The sequence below is a fragment of the Styela clava genome, chromosome 11, assembly GCF_964204865.1.
Source record: "Styela clava chromosome 11, kaStyClav1.hap1.2, whole genome shotgun sequence".
In the NCBI taxonomy this organism is placed as follows: domain Eukaryota; kingdom Metazoa; phylum Chordata; class Ascidiacea; order Stolidobranchia; family Styelidae; genus Styela; species Styela clava.
In genome coordinates, this window is record NC_135260.1 from 2,121,441 (window position 1) to 2,138,106 (window position 16,666).

Sequence of the window (16,666 nt, forward strand, 5' to 3'; positions counted from 1 at the left end):
GTTTCACTGTTTGGGCTCAGAGCATGTAGTGGGATTCATAGGTTTGTGGTAACCCATTCTCATAATGTACATTCCTGTTTTTAAAGCTATAACGTCGGCATAGTTTTCTGTTATTGGAGAACCTGTTGTTAGTAAAATAAATTACAAATGCGAACCCGTTCTTAGCAGAGGCCCCCAACCGGGGACCACAGAGCAGTTGGAGGGGCCACAATGCTTGAAGCCAAACTGATTTTACTTTTCTATTTAAAAGTTAACACTCCGATCTTCCTTGTTTCATTGCTTGATAAGATTATTTCACAGGGTGTTTTCACTTTGTTGAGCATGAATTGTTTGAACATAATGGAATTTGGGATCTTACAATAATAATAACACTATAAATCATGGGTGAGCAAGGTTTTTAGACCAGGGGCCAAAATTTTTTCCACCCAGACTGGCGGGCCATGTAAGAGTGACGTGAAAAGTTATATTTCATGAACAATATTTACAGTGTTACAAATGCAATAAGCCCTGTGCCAAAACTAAATTAATCGCAATCTCAACAAATAAATTGAGCTATTTTCATCTAAAACGTCAAACTTTGGGTTTGGTTTGGTTGTGGATGCATCAGGCGGGCCAGATTGAACTGCCCAACGGGACGAATTTTTCCCGCCGTAGTTGCCCAAGTCAGCTACAAATACTACTCGAATGATAAACAGGAGGCCAAGATGCTAAAACCCTCCGGAATGGGGGGGGGGGGGGGGGGGGGGCATGTTCCATGAAGATGGACCACTGCGTGAATCAAAAACAACGATAGTAGATAAGAAAAGTCAGTAGGTGTTCTTCTGCTGGTATTCAATCAATTCTTTGAAGAAATATTCATCAAAAGTATTTCAGTAAAAACTTACAGAAGTTTAAAAATATTAAATATACGTTTTTCTCAAAACAAGTTTTGCTATGAATTTCAAGCTGTTATGTCGGGTTAACGCTTTCGTAGCATCATAGAAAAATCGAAAAATCAAAAGATAAACAACAAAATCAAAGACACAATACAATAAAAGAAAAGTGAAGTCTCGCAATGGGATCTTTATATTAATTACATGCAGTAAAAGCAACAAAGTGGACATTTTATAGAAGAATTAGGGTCAAACGATGAGTAAGTTTCAAGATAAAAGGGTGGTGAAAAAAGGTAATGATAAAATATTGGAAATATTCAATCCCGGGTGAGATAGGATTTGAACTCGGCATGCAATGCCAACACAATTAAGCCAAACGTTTCAATATTTAGTTGAAAAATACGAGCTTGAAAATACGAAGAAGGCTCCGTTGATAACACCCCTAATTCTGGATCATTCACTCACTGTGGGCATGGCTGAATAATTAGATACCGATCCAAAATGCATTGACTTTAGTGTGGAACCTCACAAAGTACATATTTGTCCAGGTCCTCCCCATTCCAGAGATACTGATTAGTTTTGGATCGGACTCCATTTACTCGCAGATACAGCAGCTTTCCATCACCACTTGGGAAGTCCTTTCTCCACCTGTACTTGCTTTCAGACACTTTAGTTTGGTTGCTTAAGATGACTGTGTGTGCCTAAAGATTAACAAAACATCCCATAAATTGTTAATATTAGCATTTTTTTTTAATTTTGGGATGGACTACATCCCTTATCGGCTCGGATAAGCAGGTATTATATGTGTGATGTCACGTTTATAAGCTATGACGTCACCTTTTTATACGGTGACTTCACAATTCCAAAATTGTGTTGTCAAGCTGTAAATATATTCAAAAATATGTATACTGCTGAGACAGAAAATGCAGATAAATATTATGGAAACTATTTAGTATATTCTAAATTCTTGTTGTTAACATATTCCAGCTAAAAATAGGGTGCGCAAAAGTATTTTATCAAATTTGAAATTTAGTTGAATTCCGTCGATTTTTCAATTAAGTTTTCTAAAATACGCGCAGAATCCTATGCTTTAGTATTCTGCTATCGTTGTTTTTACCTTTGAGTCATAGGTCATTCCAAGATGAAAATTAATGTAGTCAGCTTTCATATTCAGCCGTATGAAATCAAGTATTTTGTCCATGTGATCGTCGTTATAGATATTCGCCAACTTTCCACCGATCTCCTTGCATCTCGATTCTGCTTGTGCTTTATTCGTTTTCCTTTTCTTCAGCGGGACAAACCGTTTTCCATCGTATTCCAAACCATAAGGAACAGTAGTACTCGGAACATCTGCACAATAACTTTGAATTATTTCTTGCACTAATGTAAAATCGTCAATCAAGGAGACTTTTCTCCCGTGGAATGGTTCATATAAACAGCAGTAATAAGCCCTCATTGCCTCCTTTGTGTAAAATTGGAAATGAAGTTTGAAATACGATCATGGATATAGCTATGAAACAAACACTGGATTAAACAAAACTGAAGTTCTTTAAAAATTGGGCACACGTAAACCATTTAAATCATGACGTCATTATTTTTTATCGTATGACGTCACATTTTCGATATTGTAATCTCAGAGATAAATATATTTGAAAATTTAAATATGGATAAGAATGGGAGATCAACATATGAATTCGATATTTTGCACAGATCTAACCAACCAATGAGCTTTGCTCTCCTTCAGGGCAATTATAAAAAATCTATCTCAACCTGTAGTCGAAGTCAAGGTCGACTTCTGGTCTGTGAAAGCAACAGAAATCATCGACGGAGTTGTGATCACGCTTTCAAGCACTGTTGCTGTTGTGGCGTCATCATCTTTCCCGGTGCGGCTGCTACTTCTTGCTGCAGATGGCGTAACGGCTTTAGTGATGTCATCACTTTTCGTGGTGGTGACGAGAGTCGTGTCATCCAGTCCATCCATAGTTGTCACGTCAAACTTGGTGACTTGGGTTGAATGGACCTTGTTGCCATGGTAAATATCGGTTTCTATCGTGACCTCTTCGATTTGCTTATCCAGTAACGCCTTTTCAAGCGTTTCGGTCAATTTTTCTCTCAATTCTGTGGAAAAATAAAACATGTTAACCATAGTAGTTTTAATATTTCTACCTTCTACACTCGACTCCGTTCTCCACCATCTACTCCGGATAAACTCCGACTACCACTCTCGTGTCCAGGGCCACAGATTAGTCGCAGTTTCCCAGGTTTTACAGTTGGCTCAACCACTCTTACTTCACAGTTTACAACCTGAATTGAGCTGCACCGGAAACATTCCGGTCCAAGAATGGTAGCTCTTCACTTCCAAGTCAAGTCCATGATTTCGAAAACAAATAACTTGCTAACTAATCCTATATCCGACCTGGACTGGTAACCGGGCGAGAGGCCGTGGTTCCCCATACGATTAATCCGTATTATCGACTTTCCTCTCCTGAGGGATAAATATTTAAATCCTATCCATATATCATAAGATAACAGTTGCTGCATAGGGCCTTGTTAGGAGCGAAATGTATCAATAATAAGCGTCGTATTGATAAAACTATAAATTTACTTACTACTATGCATTTACGTTGAAAGTTAACCCGTTACTCACCTTGCTCATTCTTTGCCTGAAAAACAAAACAATAAAACTTATTAAGTTACGAAAGGGTTAATAGACTTCAAACTAAGCGTAATATGATCCACAATTACTCACCGTGATTGTTTCCTCATCACTGTATGACGTCATCACCGCACCGCCTCGGAATCGAACTTTCACAAAGATATCGACTGAAAATAAAAATTATTTTCAGACGTTATTTCGGCCTCGGTTCCGACTTCGGAGACTTTGAATATATGTAAGACTCTTGTCTTCGTGGAATTCAAATATGAAACCTCAACGCCGGAGATTTCGAAAATTGGACTCCAAAACCGAGTGATTAAAAAAACTACGACGGTTGTGAAAATTGGACTCGAATTCCGTAAGATTAGAAAATAAAATTTAAACTCTGGATGATACGAAACGGATACTTCGGTTCCGGATAATCTAAAAAATTACTCCAGCTCCGGGATTCGAAATTTAGACTTCAACTCCGGAGAAATCAAAAATAAGACTCCCACTACAGCATTGAAAATGAGACTCCGACACCGGGGATTTGCAAATAAAGCTCCAACCCCGGAAAATTCAAAAATAAGACTCCAACTCCGGAGAATTCGAAAATAGGACTCGAATTTTGGAGAATATCGTAATCAAGACTCCGGTATCGGAAGATTTAAAAATAAGACTCCAATTTCGGAGGATTCGAAAACAAGACTCCGACTCCTGAAAATTCAAAAATAAAATTCCAACTCCGGAGAATTTAGAAATGGGACTCCAATTATGGATAATATCGTAATCAAGACTCCGGTATCGGAAGATTTAAAAATAGGACTCCAATTTCAGAGAATTCGAAAACAAGACTCCGACTCCGGAGAATTCAAAAATAAAATTCCAACTCCGGAGAATTTAGAAATAGGACTCCAATTATGGATAATATCGTAATCAAGACTCCGGTATCGGAAGATTTCAAAATAGGACTCCAATTTCGGAGGATTCGAAAACAAGACTCCGACTCCGGAAAATTTAAAAATAAAATTTCAACTCCGGAGAATTTAACAATAGGACTCCAATTATGGATGATTCGAAAATGAGACTTCTACTACAGCATTGAAAATGAAACTCCGGCACCGCGGATTCTCAAAGTAGAAACCAAGTCTGAAGGATTGCCTCCGGCAACGGAAGATTCAAAATAGGACCCCGACGGATTCAAAAACCAGACATCACTGCAAAAAAAGCCGAAAATGCAACTCCAACTATAGAAGATTAAAAATGATACTCCGCGTCCAAATGATTTGCAAATAAAAATCCAATCCCGGAGGATTCAAAAATAAAAATTCAAACACTAAAGGATGAGAAAATGAAACTCGGGATTCCGGATTGAAAATAAGAATCCTACTCTTGCGAAGATAAGAATGCCCCTTATTCTTGCCTACAAATATTTAGTATTAAAAAAAAATGGATCATTACCTGTATTGACGGCACCAATACACATGAACAGAGCGATGAATTTGAATGTTTCCATAGCAACTTCCTATATTCAGCGCAAAATTTACTCAGTGGGTGCTTGCAACCTTTTCACGAGCACTTTTATCTCAGAACTCGAGACTAATACCTCAGCGAACGTGTTTAAAAACTTTCAAACCGAACTAACGGGTGCTCTGAGAGAACAACAAAACAAAAATAGCGAAACCTATTCCTGCCTCTACTTTTCCTATCCTACACTGTCAGAAATATCGCAAATTCAATCGCAATTTTAGCGTAAATATTCATTGAGATATACCCATCATGCTTGTTTATTTTCGACTCGTACAAGGCCCACTGATAATTCAAACTAATTGACTCTAATGTTAATGCGTGTATATTATTTCGTCATAGACCCTAATAATCTGTATAGTTGTATGACATCACAGATCATTGAAATGCTTCCGCGTATGGATTGCAACGGGCAAAAATCCCTTAATATGAACGCTTAATATAACGCTTTTAATAAAGTGAATTATGTCTATACCTACAATGTAAACGTTGGGATGTAAACTTTGCACAGGATTTTATAATTAATGTAAAGTAACCAGCAAAAGTTCAAATCTAATTCCTTATCCGAGATATTCAAACTCTGCTAAAAACACTTTAGCGTATGCAAGATTTCTTAGACGCCAACACCAGATAGGAATACAAGACATAACTGTGTATGATACTGTATATAGACAGTTCGACTTTTTTTTGTTATTATTTCCTTGTTAGACTTGCTTATGGGTGCCGCTGCTCGATAACCAAATTTGGTTTCTCGCGGCTCCCCTCACCCTGAAATGCCTTTTATTTATTTATTGCAATTTGTATATCAAGTGTGCATTTAGTATGGTGAGAAAATAAACTACTGATTACTGATTACTGATTTAACGCAATCCTGGAAAACGAAAGCATATCAGACGACACAACTCTTCAGCGACCTATGCTTTGTTATAGCTGTTTCCCTAGACCAGCGGTTCCCAATCGTGGCCAAGTGGCGCACACTCTCCATCGAGCCCGAGAATTACTGACTGTAGAGTGGTTGAACTGATCTAGCCGAGTCTTAACTTCTATACTGTGGTATTTTGCTATGTTTATATAATATACAATATAGCTTATGGCAGGGATGGACTTTTACGGCCCGCGTGCCGGATCCGGCCCACTTGTGTCTGCTGGAATTTAGTTATAGAAATAGTTTTGCTGCTGAAATAGTTTTAATAGATATAAATTTCCGTTGAAAATACCGGATCGTCGTCTACATGAGTTCCATTAATCATTGTGACACTCAGTACACTAGAAGTTTGTTGGGTGATCCCGAAGTATTCGTACCAGAATGACGCACAACCTGTACATAGTATGTATACCAGGTTAGGGTTGTTCAGGTTGTGCGCCATCTTGGTACATCAGTTCCATTAATCATTGTGCCACTCGGTACACTAGCTAGCCGTTTGTTGGGTGCTCCCGAGGTATTCGTACCAAGATGGCGCACAACCTGAACATAGTATGAATACCAGGTTAGGGTTGTTCAGGTTGTGCGTCATCTTGGTACGAATACTTCCGGCGCGCCGTTTGTTGTACATTAGCTGTTGCGCTAATGCTTCGTAAGTAAACTATTTTTGGGCGCTCCAGAAGTGGGTGCTACAAGATGGCGCACAACCTGATAATTCTAACCTGATGCACATACTAAGTTCAGGTTGTGCGCCATCTTGGTGCATATATTTATTTATTTCGAGACTCCGGTCCAGTAATCAAGTCCATAATCCGTAACTGGCTCTCTCAGGAAAGTAATTGTCCACCCCTGGCTTATGGCATAGCGATTAAGCGTTGGGTGCTTGGTAGCAGCTTGTCCAGGGCCTTGTTTTGAGTGAAGACGTGAAATATTCTTCCTGCTTAAACTCTCCCCGTGCTTCATTTAACAGGATACGTCAAAAGTTGTGCAGCCTGCGGGCCAAATGTGGTCACAAGCAAAAATTGTGCGGCACGCGGTAAGTGCCAATTTTGAACAATGTGCGGCCCGCGAAAAAGTTTTTCATTTCATTTAATTTGGTACATGTGAGTAATTCAATTTTTTTTGCATTACGAAGCCTATATATACCTGAGTCCAATTTATTATCCATGCATGTGACTTTACAATGTTAGAAAATCAATAACCTGAAATTTTGTGCCTACTACTACTACTAGAAAGCCTATGCTAAATAGAGGTGCGGATTGCGGTTTCACCCAGTTACTTCTATCTAACCCTCTTGTATTAAAGGTTAAACACCCGGGGTTATGTGATTCATATTCATTTTATTGAAAGCAATGTATATTTGTATTATTACATGATTGCTGAAAGTAACAGAACTAAGGGCGTATTTCTGGGCGCAAATCAAAAAGCAAAAGTGAGAGAATTGTAAATAAAACATGACAGATTTCCAGAAGGCACACGAGAAATTAAAATGGAATACATGCGTCTAACAACTAAAAAACATGATATATGTGCAGAATGCACGCGAGAAATTAAAAAAATAGGTTTACTACAAAACATTTGTTATGTCATAAAGTAGATAAGCGCATAACTACAATAAAAGTGATTCACAATACTAAAATAAAAATATTTCAGTCGTTACAACATGGCTGTGGAGTCGCAGATTGGCGTATTTCAATGCTGGTACTAAATTCAAAACTGGACTTTCGGATGTCAGGCCTTTGAAATGTCGGGAAAGAAATTTCCATCTGGATCAAAAGAGATTTACGTTGGAATTATCGTAGTAAAAGGTTTTTATCTGCAGTCTGGCTTTGAAATGCTCGGATGCCAAATGGAACTCCTCTGCAACATCGCAGCTCTGGTAACAACGTATATGAAGCATTGAAGATGGCAAACGTTACTTGAGACAATGCTACAGTTTTAATTCTTGCAAAAAGCGGGACAATAGAAAATGTGACAACAGATTTAAGTCATTTGCGCCAGGGTTTCCTGGAGTACATCCCGACAGGCACTTTTAGTTGGCCTGGTTCAACAATTTTTGCTTATGTGATTCCCAACCCCCACCTGACTACGTCATTCGAAAATTACATCACTGCTATGTCGCAGTGACGTAATAAGGCCCTCTAAGATATACGGATGGTCGTCTGAAACGCGCAGACAATCATCCGAAATTGAGCAAGCTATTTCTCTCGTTTTCTCGTCGTAACGATACCGATATGAGAGAGATCGCTGGCGTAAGTAAGTTGATAATAGTCGGCACAGATGCTATTTCGGACGATCGTTAGGAATATTAGAAGCAAAAATTCTTATGCTATACCCGCTAGAAGTACTTGTGGGTGCGTACTTCAGGATGCTCATCTCCTGATGGTCAGCTCATCTTTATGTAAATACAAAAAATGACAATTATGAATATGAGAGAAAGCGATGTAAAATTTGACCAAGTTTTAAAACATTACAGAAATTTTATAGGATATAGAAAAAATGGTACTCCCGTAGTGTGTGTCCCGTAATGCTAGCCGGTTCGCTGATCTCATAAAATTCAGTGAGACGGTTCTATAGAACCGGTGCGAACCAGCTGAATCCCACCACTGGTTACCTCCATATTGGTACACATACTCCTGGAGCGCCGGAATAGGTCCTATATCGTTTCTGACGTATACTTGCCCGTCGCCAAGTTATATCATAATAATTAGAAATTTTGTAAAAGTCACTTTCGGTTATTGAAAGCAATTTATATGAATATTAGATGATTACTAAAGAGTAAAACACATGCAAATAACAGAACTAAGTAGTGTTCATTTTTCAAATGGGGATTTATGGACACAAATCAAAGTAATCAAAATGTAGGCAATTGGGAATTATAAAAACATGACACGCGCAGAATGCATGCGAAAAAATGAATAAAAAGACACTCTTCTACGAAAGCTCCATAATATCATAAAGGGGTTAAAACACGCATCCATACGCCCAGCTAAAGCGAATTGAAATACTAAAGTAAAGAAAGTTCGGTCGTTACAATTAGGCTGCAAATTCGAAGTATTGGAACTATAGCAAGTAAACTTAGATGATATTTCATTGTGAATTCTGGCACAAAGTACAAATAATACAAAATGAAACATCAGTGTCAAGCCATGGGCGTTTACGAGGTGTGAGCTCTGCCTGGTTCGAAGATGCAAAATTCAGGTAGAGTCAAGCAATGGCAACAAATCTTTTGAATATTGAAAGAAAAAGTTTATTTCGAACCACTGACCTAGAGGCTATTTAGGTGAAATATTCTGCCAAATTTAGTCATTCAAAAACATTTACTCATGTTTTTCTCGAGCCATGTTCTAAGTGAGTATGTTAAACACTCATTAGAAGCCCTCCCCTATCTCTGGCCGTATATAATTCAACAAACTCGCCTGTCTAATGCCTTATTCTGAAAAGAAAAACTTTTTTTTTCTAAATTGTATCGAATTATTCGTGACCTTATGTAATTGTACGATTAGTTCGTCATTAATGGAAAACCTTTTCAATCAACTATTTCTTTTTAATTTCCTTATTTCTCTCTTCTTTTGCTGCACATTATTTTCTTTGCACTGCAGCATGTACTTTGTAATTATTGCGAGCATGAATATTTCGAAAACTTGTGTGAGTGAAATAAATTTTTGCTATGAGATAGAAGTGTTTACATGAGAATCGCTCTTCGACAGGGTACTCCCGAAGTATGCGTACCATGTTAGGGTCAGGCAATTATTTTCGTCTGATCCTTTTCATTTTAGTTTTATAACGAGTTAGGGGACTTTCTGGGTTAGTCAAGTGGATATACCCCTGCCCATAGGTTTCAGTCCCTTTATACAACTTGATGTAAAGTAGCCTAACAAAAAAACAAAAAAATACGGGAGTATTCAGTACAGTTTTTATTACCGTATTCCCGGAAAACGAATGAAATGTTTTTTAAATTAAAACAATAAAAGTGTAGAGTAGCCAGGATTGTAGTCCTACAATGGGATCTTTATATTAATCAACTGGGAAAAAATAGTTCATTTTCGTCTCGGAATCATAAAAATACGGTTAAAATGACTAAAAGAGCAAATTCTGAAATTCCGATAAATATACATTTTTCCCAAAACAAGTTTTTACGCTCTCTTAGGTTAAGTCACTCGTTATGTCATATTGCGAAGTAAAAAATAAAACTATCAACAGAAATCCACAAAAATAAAGGCAACATCAATAAATCAGCCTTGCGATGGGATATTTGTAGTGGATAAATATAAAAAAATATTTAATGTTATCTCTGGAACAGAAAAATACGGGTAAAGCGACTAATAAGGGAGAATTCTGAAATTCCAAATTTAAAGAAATTCCATATTAGAACGAAATGAATGAAACAATATTCAGCAAATTATTTCAATAAAATGATACACGCAGGTTTAACGATTAAAAATATAAATTTTGCTTAATTTGCCCATGTTATGTCATATTGTGCAAGAAAAGATAATACGAAAAACACAAAATTCATAAAATAAAGAAAAAGTCAATATATCAGCCTACAATGAGATCACTATAGTGATTTTACAGATAAAGCAGTTAAGGGCCAACGCCGGCAATCAACTTGCCTAATGTTAAACAAGTTCATGGACGCCATCTTGTGCCATATTTGGGAAACGCGAAACAATGGAGTCTTATGGGAAATTTTCGTTGTGTTGTTGTACCGAATCGAATAAGTCAGCTGTTATAAGGGCTAGAATGAAGCCGAAGGGTGGGATTTGAACTTTAAGCTATATGCTACCTAAATATATAACGCAATTAAGAATAAAAAACTATCTAATCCGCTAAATTTGACCACAAACACAACGTAGAACCATTTCTGGTCATTATAAATGTAATTTGGCAAACATGAAAGATTATCGACATGTTCGGCTTAGTTTCTCTTTAAAAACGCAACCTTCAAAATTTTTCTACCTAGAATATCAGTGAAAATAATAGGTATGTTTCAATAATTGTGTGCGAACTTCTCATAAGGCGCCGTGTTAGATGGCCGAGAACAATGGGCACAAAATGGCGGCATTGCTAAAGGCTAAGCGTTGCATCGCTTGTAATATATATACACTTTGGTAAGGGCAACGCATCTTAATCTCGCCTCTTGTGGTCGCTCCAGACTTGAGGGATCCTGGCCCGTGAATATTTTTCGTCTTCGGCCCTGGTTAATGAACTTTGTGACTGGCGGGCCTGGTAAGTGTGACTTGAAAAATTACAATTTATAAACAATATTTACAGTGTTACAAACGTAAATGCGGAAAACAATAAGCCTCGAGCCAAAACTAAATTTAATTGCAATCACAACAATTTTTTTGGGCAATTGTTTTTTTGCTAAAACACCAAAATTTTAGTTTGGTTGTGGCGTAGTTTTGTTGTGTGGAACCTCACAAAGTACATGTTTGTTCAGGTCCTGTTCATTCCAGAGATACTGTTCGGTGCTGGTTTCATTCTTATCAACTCGCAAATAGAGTAGTAGCTTGTTCATGTTAGCGTGCGGGAAGTTATTTCTCCACTTGTACTGGTTTTCAGGCACCCCAGTTTGGTTGCGTAAGATGACTTTGTGTTCCTATATGAATATAAAAATATAACATAAATTAATTTTATTAGTAATTTTTTGTGGGGGTATTTTTCCTACAATGTACTCCACCCCGACTCGGATTATGAAGAAGTCTATGTATGACGTCATATTTATAAGCCATGACGTCACATTTTTATACTGTGACTTCACAATTCCAGATTATATTCAAAAGTTCTTGGAATATGAACACGCCAAAGACATGAACTGATGCAAATCACAATTAAATATGATGGAGAATACCTGAAGACTAATATCGCTAATTCTTTTGTTGTACATACCCCACTAAATAAAGAGCGCGCAAAAGTATTTTCCAAAATTAGAAATATTCGTCGCTTTTTCGGGGGTTAGTTCACTAAACGCCGTCACGCACTTTTAATTGGCGTGGCATAACCATTTTCGCGTATGTCATTTCTAGCCCCCACCTGACTACGTCATTCAAAAATTACGTCACGGTGACGGCGCGTCCAACACGCGCAGACGATCACCTGAAAGCAAGTAAGCTATTTCTTTCGTTTTCTCGTCGTAGCGATCCCGATGAGAGAGAGACTGCTGGCGTTAGTGAGATTGTTATTGTCGGCAGAGATGCCATTTCGTAACATTTCGTTGGCAAGCTCTATGACGTGTTTGTGACGTCATAGTGACGTAATCTTTAGATGACGTAGCCAGGTGGGGATTAGTATAAACATATGCAACGCCAACGCCAAATTTCTGTGCAACGCCAACTAGGTATTTTCGGCGTTTAGTGAATATGTGCCCTTTTTCGCACTTGTGCGCGGACGCCTGTGCTTCCGTATCCTACTGTTAGTGTTCTTACCTTGGGGTCATAGGTCATTCCAAGATGAAAATTGAAGTGGATGTAATTTTCAGTTATGCTCGACCGTATGAAACCCATTATTCTATCCATGTGATCGTTGTTATAAATATTCGCCAATTCTCCACCAATCTTCTGGCATCTCGATTCTGCTTCAGCTATGTTCATTCTTTCATCATTTTTGAACAGCAGAGGGATGAACAACTTGCCATCGTATTTCACACCTGTAGGGGCAAAAGTACTGGAAACATCTGTAAAAAAAAAATTTGAATTATCTCTTATATCTATCTTATTTGAAGTTTCCACTTATATCTATTGTATAATCGCCTGAACAACCATATTTTTTCAAGAACGAGATCCACACCAGGCTATAAATTCTCAACTCGAGTATAATTGTGTTTGAATACCCACAAAAAGTCGCATATACATTCATATGTGGCGCATCTGGGTACTAAAAAAGACGAAAAAAACTGGCCAAAATCAGATGCAACACGAAGAAACTTTGGAAGCATAAATGCCAAGATGGCGGTGATCAAATTGTCCCGCGCTGCGACAACGCAAAACGAGAGAGAAGATCGTTCCATGTATTTCCAGTTCAGTGCGTGGCGCTCATAATCAATCATCACCGATAAGTTAATTAAGACTCCGTGCATAACATATATTTACAGTATCTAACACAGGGTGTCCATAAAGTCCTTTTACAATTTTAATTTTTGTTATGAAGTCAGTTCTCGATATATCTTAACCAGGTTTGTTGTTTTAAATCAGTAATTGTTTAATATTTTACCTACATTCAATACATATGTGAGGGTCAAAACAATTTATGATATGGATAAATTCCCTTTGCAATTTGAAAAAAAATCTAGGACTTTATATACCCCCTAACCCTACTACTGTAGGCCTACTATACATGTTGGGGCCCTCATTAACTCAATATTGGGTACTCCCGAAGTCAGGAAGTATGTGAACCACAATGGCGTACACCGGTACGTAGAGTGTGTACCAGGACAGAGTTAGACTATAATTTTATTCCAATTTTCCTTATTTTAGTTTTATTACGAGTTCGAAGACTAGCCAAGTGACTCCCGTAGTATTTGTACCTGGAATTATGGTCTAACCTTAACCTGGTACATATACTACGTTTCGGTGTCTGTCATCTTGGTTCACATACTTCGGGAGTACCCAATCTTGATGTAGAAATGTGGTTTAAAACTGCACCCATGGACTGGTAACCAAACAGAGGAGTAGCCTGCTTATGGTGGGGCATTACGCGCTAGTAGATACGAATGGACTCACAGCTTAAAGGCGATTCAAGTCAATACGACCAGGGAAACCGCTATGAAGCACTGAATTCAACTTAATTGAAGATCTTGGAAAAAATTCGGCTTAGGTAAACTATCCAAATTATGACACCATTTTTTTATCGTATGACGTCATATTTCATAGTACGACGTCCTATTTTCAATATTGTGATGTCATGGATAAATATATTCAAAATTTATTTGAATATGGATCCTACATCTTGTTGAAATATTATGGGCGATATTTTGCACAGATCTAACCATCTAATGAGCTTTCCTCTCCTTCAGGGTAAATATAAAAATCTTATCCTAACCTGAGGTCGCAGTCATGGTCGACTCTTGGTGTGTGGAAGCAACAGAAGTGATCGATCGAGTTGTAAACACGTTTTCAATCACTTTCGATGTTGTGACGTCATCAACTTTCCTGGTGCTGTTGCTACTTCTTGCTGCAGATGACGTAACGGCTTTAGTGATGTCATCACTTTTTGTTGTGGTGACGCGAGTCGTGCCATCTAATCCATCCGCAGTTGTCACGTCAAACTTGGTGACTTGGGTTGAATGAACTTCGTTACCATGGTAAATATCGGTTTCTATGATAACCTCTTCGATTTGCTTATCCAGTAACGCCCTTTCAAACGTTTCGGTCAATTTTTCTCTCAATTCTATGAAAAAATAAAACGTGTTAACAATATTATGTTTTAAAATTTCCACTTTGTACACTCAACTCCGGCCCCCACCATCTACTCCGGATAAACTCCGACTACTACTCTCGTGTCCAGGGCCGAAGCTTAGTCGCAGTTTGTCAAGTTTTACTGTGGACACAACCATGTTTGCTTACCAGTTTACAACACTCAGGGTATAATGAATTCAGCTGCACCGGAGACATTCCGGTCCAAGAATGGTACCGGTAGCTCCTCACTTCCAAGTCAAGTCCATGCTTCCGAAAACAAATAATTGGCAAACTAATCCTGTACCCGACCTGGACTGGTAACATGGCGAGAGGCTGTGGTTCGCCATACGATTAAGCCGTCTTATCGATTTTCCTCTCCTCCGGAATAAATATAAAAATCCTATCCACTTATCTTTAGATAACAGTTGCTGCATAGAGCCTTAATTAATAAAACTCTAAATTTACTTACTAATATGCATTTACGTTGGAAGTTATCCCGTTACTCACCTTGCTCGTTCTTTGCCTGAAAAACAAAACAATAAAACTGATTAAGTTACGAAAGGGTTAATAGACATCAAACTAAGCGTAATATGAACCACAATCACTCACCGTGATCGTTTCCTGATTACTGTATGACGTCATCAACGCACTGCCTCTGAACCGAACTCTCACAAACATATCGACTGAGAATAAAAATAACTATTGTTAGTTGTTTATTGGACTCAAAACTCGACTGGGGAAATAAAAAAGGAAACGTTATTTCGACCTCCGTTCCGACTTCGAATATATGTAAGACTCTGGACTTCGTAGAATTCAAATTTGAAATCTCAACACCAGAGATTAGGAAAAAATGACTGCAACTCCGGAGAATTCAAAAATGAGACTCCGACTCCGGGGATTCGAAAATAAAACTCCGACTCTGGAGATTCGAAAAAAAGATTTCGACTTCGGAATTACGAAAATAAGACCGCGACTCCGGAAAATAAAACTCCGACTCCCGAATTACAAAATTAAGACTCCCGACTCCGGAAATTATGACTCCGACATTACGAAAATAAGACTCAAACTCAGGAAGAATTCGGAAATAAAACTCTGACTCCGGAGATTCGAAAATAAGACTCCAATTCTGGAGGATTCGAAAATAGGACTCCGATTCCGAAGATTCAAAAATAAGACTGCAATTCCGAATAATTCAAAAATAAGACCTCTACTCCGAGGATTCGAAAATGAGACCCCGATTCCGGATATTTGAAAATAGACTCCGGCTCCGGGAGATTCGAAAATAAGACTTTAATTGTGGATGATTCAAAAATTATACTCCGACTCCGCAGGTCTCAAAAATGGGATTCCACTTCTTGAGAGAGAATTCGACTTCGTCTCAGGAGAATTTAAAAATAAAACTCCGACCCCGGAGATTTAGAAAATGAGACCCCGACTACGGAGAATTCGATAAGAAGACTCCAACGATTTTAAAAAATAGACTCCGACTCTGGAGATTTCAAAAATAAACTCTAACAATGAAAAATAATAAAATAATACTCCAACTCTCGAAAATATCCACAATACCAAGCTGAGCTCCTGTATTTTCTAAATATTCTTGCCCGCACATATATTCAATATTTAAAAAAATATCATTACCTGTAGTGGCGACACCAATGCACACGAACAGAACGATGAATTTGAATGTTTCCATAGCAACTTCCTATATTCCGCGCAAAATTTAGTCAGTGGGTGCCTGCAATCCTTTCACGAGCACTATTATCTGAGAAACCGAGACTTAACTTCAGCAAACGTGGTAAAAAAACTTCCAAACCAAACTAACTGTTGCTGTGAATGAACGGCACAGCCAAAATAGCGAATCATATTCCTGCCCTTACTTCCACAATCTCACACTGTCAGAAAATTTGCAAATTTAATCGCAATTTTAAAGTAATTCTAACGTAAGACTTGTCCAATAAGTTTGTTTATCCACGACTCATACAAGGGCCGATGATAATTAAAGCTAATTGACTCTAAGGTTAATGTGTGTGTTTTATTTCGGCGTCGACTTTAATCTGTATACGGTTGTATGACATCATAGATCGTTATAATGCTTCCGCGTATGCATTGTAACAGGTAAAATTTATTATATGATAACGTGAATTATGCCTATGCGGGACATCAGGGAATATATTAATATGTAACAAAAAACGAAATGCCCGTGGATATACCTAAAATGTAAAAGTTGGGGGTCAGCGCGCGCTCACAACTTTGCACAGGATTGTATAATTTAATGATAAAATGCTAAAAGTCGAATCTGATTCCTCAT

General features: G+C 38.0%; 2 protein-coding genes across 2 annotated transcripts; both read right to left on the minus strand.

The window, feature by feature from the left end:
- Window positions 1-751: 751 nt before the first annotated feature.
- On the minus strand, window positions 752-5,163 carry LOC144429964 (uncharacterized). The gene is made up of 6 exons (XM_078118219.1): window positions 4,972-5,163; window positions 3,622-3,695; window positions 3,520-3,535; window positions 2,643-2,990; window positions 1,990-2,222; window positions 752-1,573 (listed from the first exon to the last, which is right to left on the minus strand). Exons 1-6 carry the CDS (start codon window positions 5,024-5,026, stop codon window positions 1,385-1,387), a joined length of 915 nt encoding a protein of 304 aa, XP_077974345.1. The 5' UTR covers window positions 5,027-5,163; the 3' UTR covers window positions 752-1,384.
- A 4,655-nt stretch (window positions 5,164-9,818) lies between these two features.
- Window positions 9,819-16,398, minus strand: LOC120346984 (uncharacterized). The gene is made up of 6 exons (XM_078117974.1): window positions 15,997-16,398; window positions 14,968-15,041; window positions 14,866-14,881; window positions 14,003-14,350; window positions 12,391-12,638; window positions 9,819-11,564 (listed from the first exon to the last, which is right to left on the minus strand). Exons 1-6 carry the CDS (start codon window positions 16,049-16,051, stop codon window positions 11,346-11,348), a joined length of 960 nt encoding a protein of 319 aa, XP_077974100.1. The 5' UTR covers window positions 16,052-16,398; the 3' UTR covers window positions 9,819-11,345.
- Between the last annotated feature and the right edge of the window lie 268 nt (window positions 16,399-16,666).

What these genes read in the sequence shown, in the direction of transcription:
- LOC144429964 (XM_078118219.1), bottom strand. Translation starts at nt 5,026, where the DNA reads ATGGAAACATTCAAATTCATCGCTCTGTTCATGTGTATTGGTGCCGTC. An exon ending in TATTGGTGCCGTCAATACAG is followed by an intron (nt 3,696 to 4,971) that starts GTAATGATCCAT and finishes TTTTATTTTCAG; the next exon opens with TCGATATCTTTGTGAAAGTT. An exon ending in GAATGACCTATGACTCAAAG is followed by an intron (nt 1,574 to 1,989) that starts GTAAAAACAACG and finishes GTTAATCTTTAG; the next exon opens with GCACACACAGTCATCTTAAG.
- LOC120346984 (XM_078117974.1), bottom strand. Translation starts at nt 16,051, where the DNA reads ATGGAAACATTCAAATTCATCGTTCTGTTCGTGTGCATTGGTGTCGCC. An exon ending in CATTGGTGTCGCCACTACAG is followed by an intron (nt 15,042 to 15,996) that starts GTAATGATATTT and finishes TTTTATTCTCAG; the next exon opens with TCGATATGTTTGTGAGAGTT. An exon ending in GACCATGACTGCGACCTCAG is followed by an intron (nt 12,639 to 14,002) that starts GTTAGGATAAGA and finishes TTTTTTTTACAG; the next exon opens with ATGTTTCCAGTACTTTTGCC.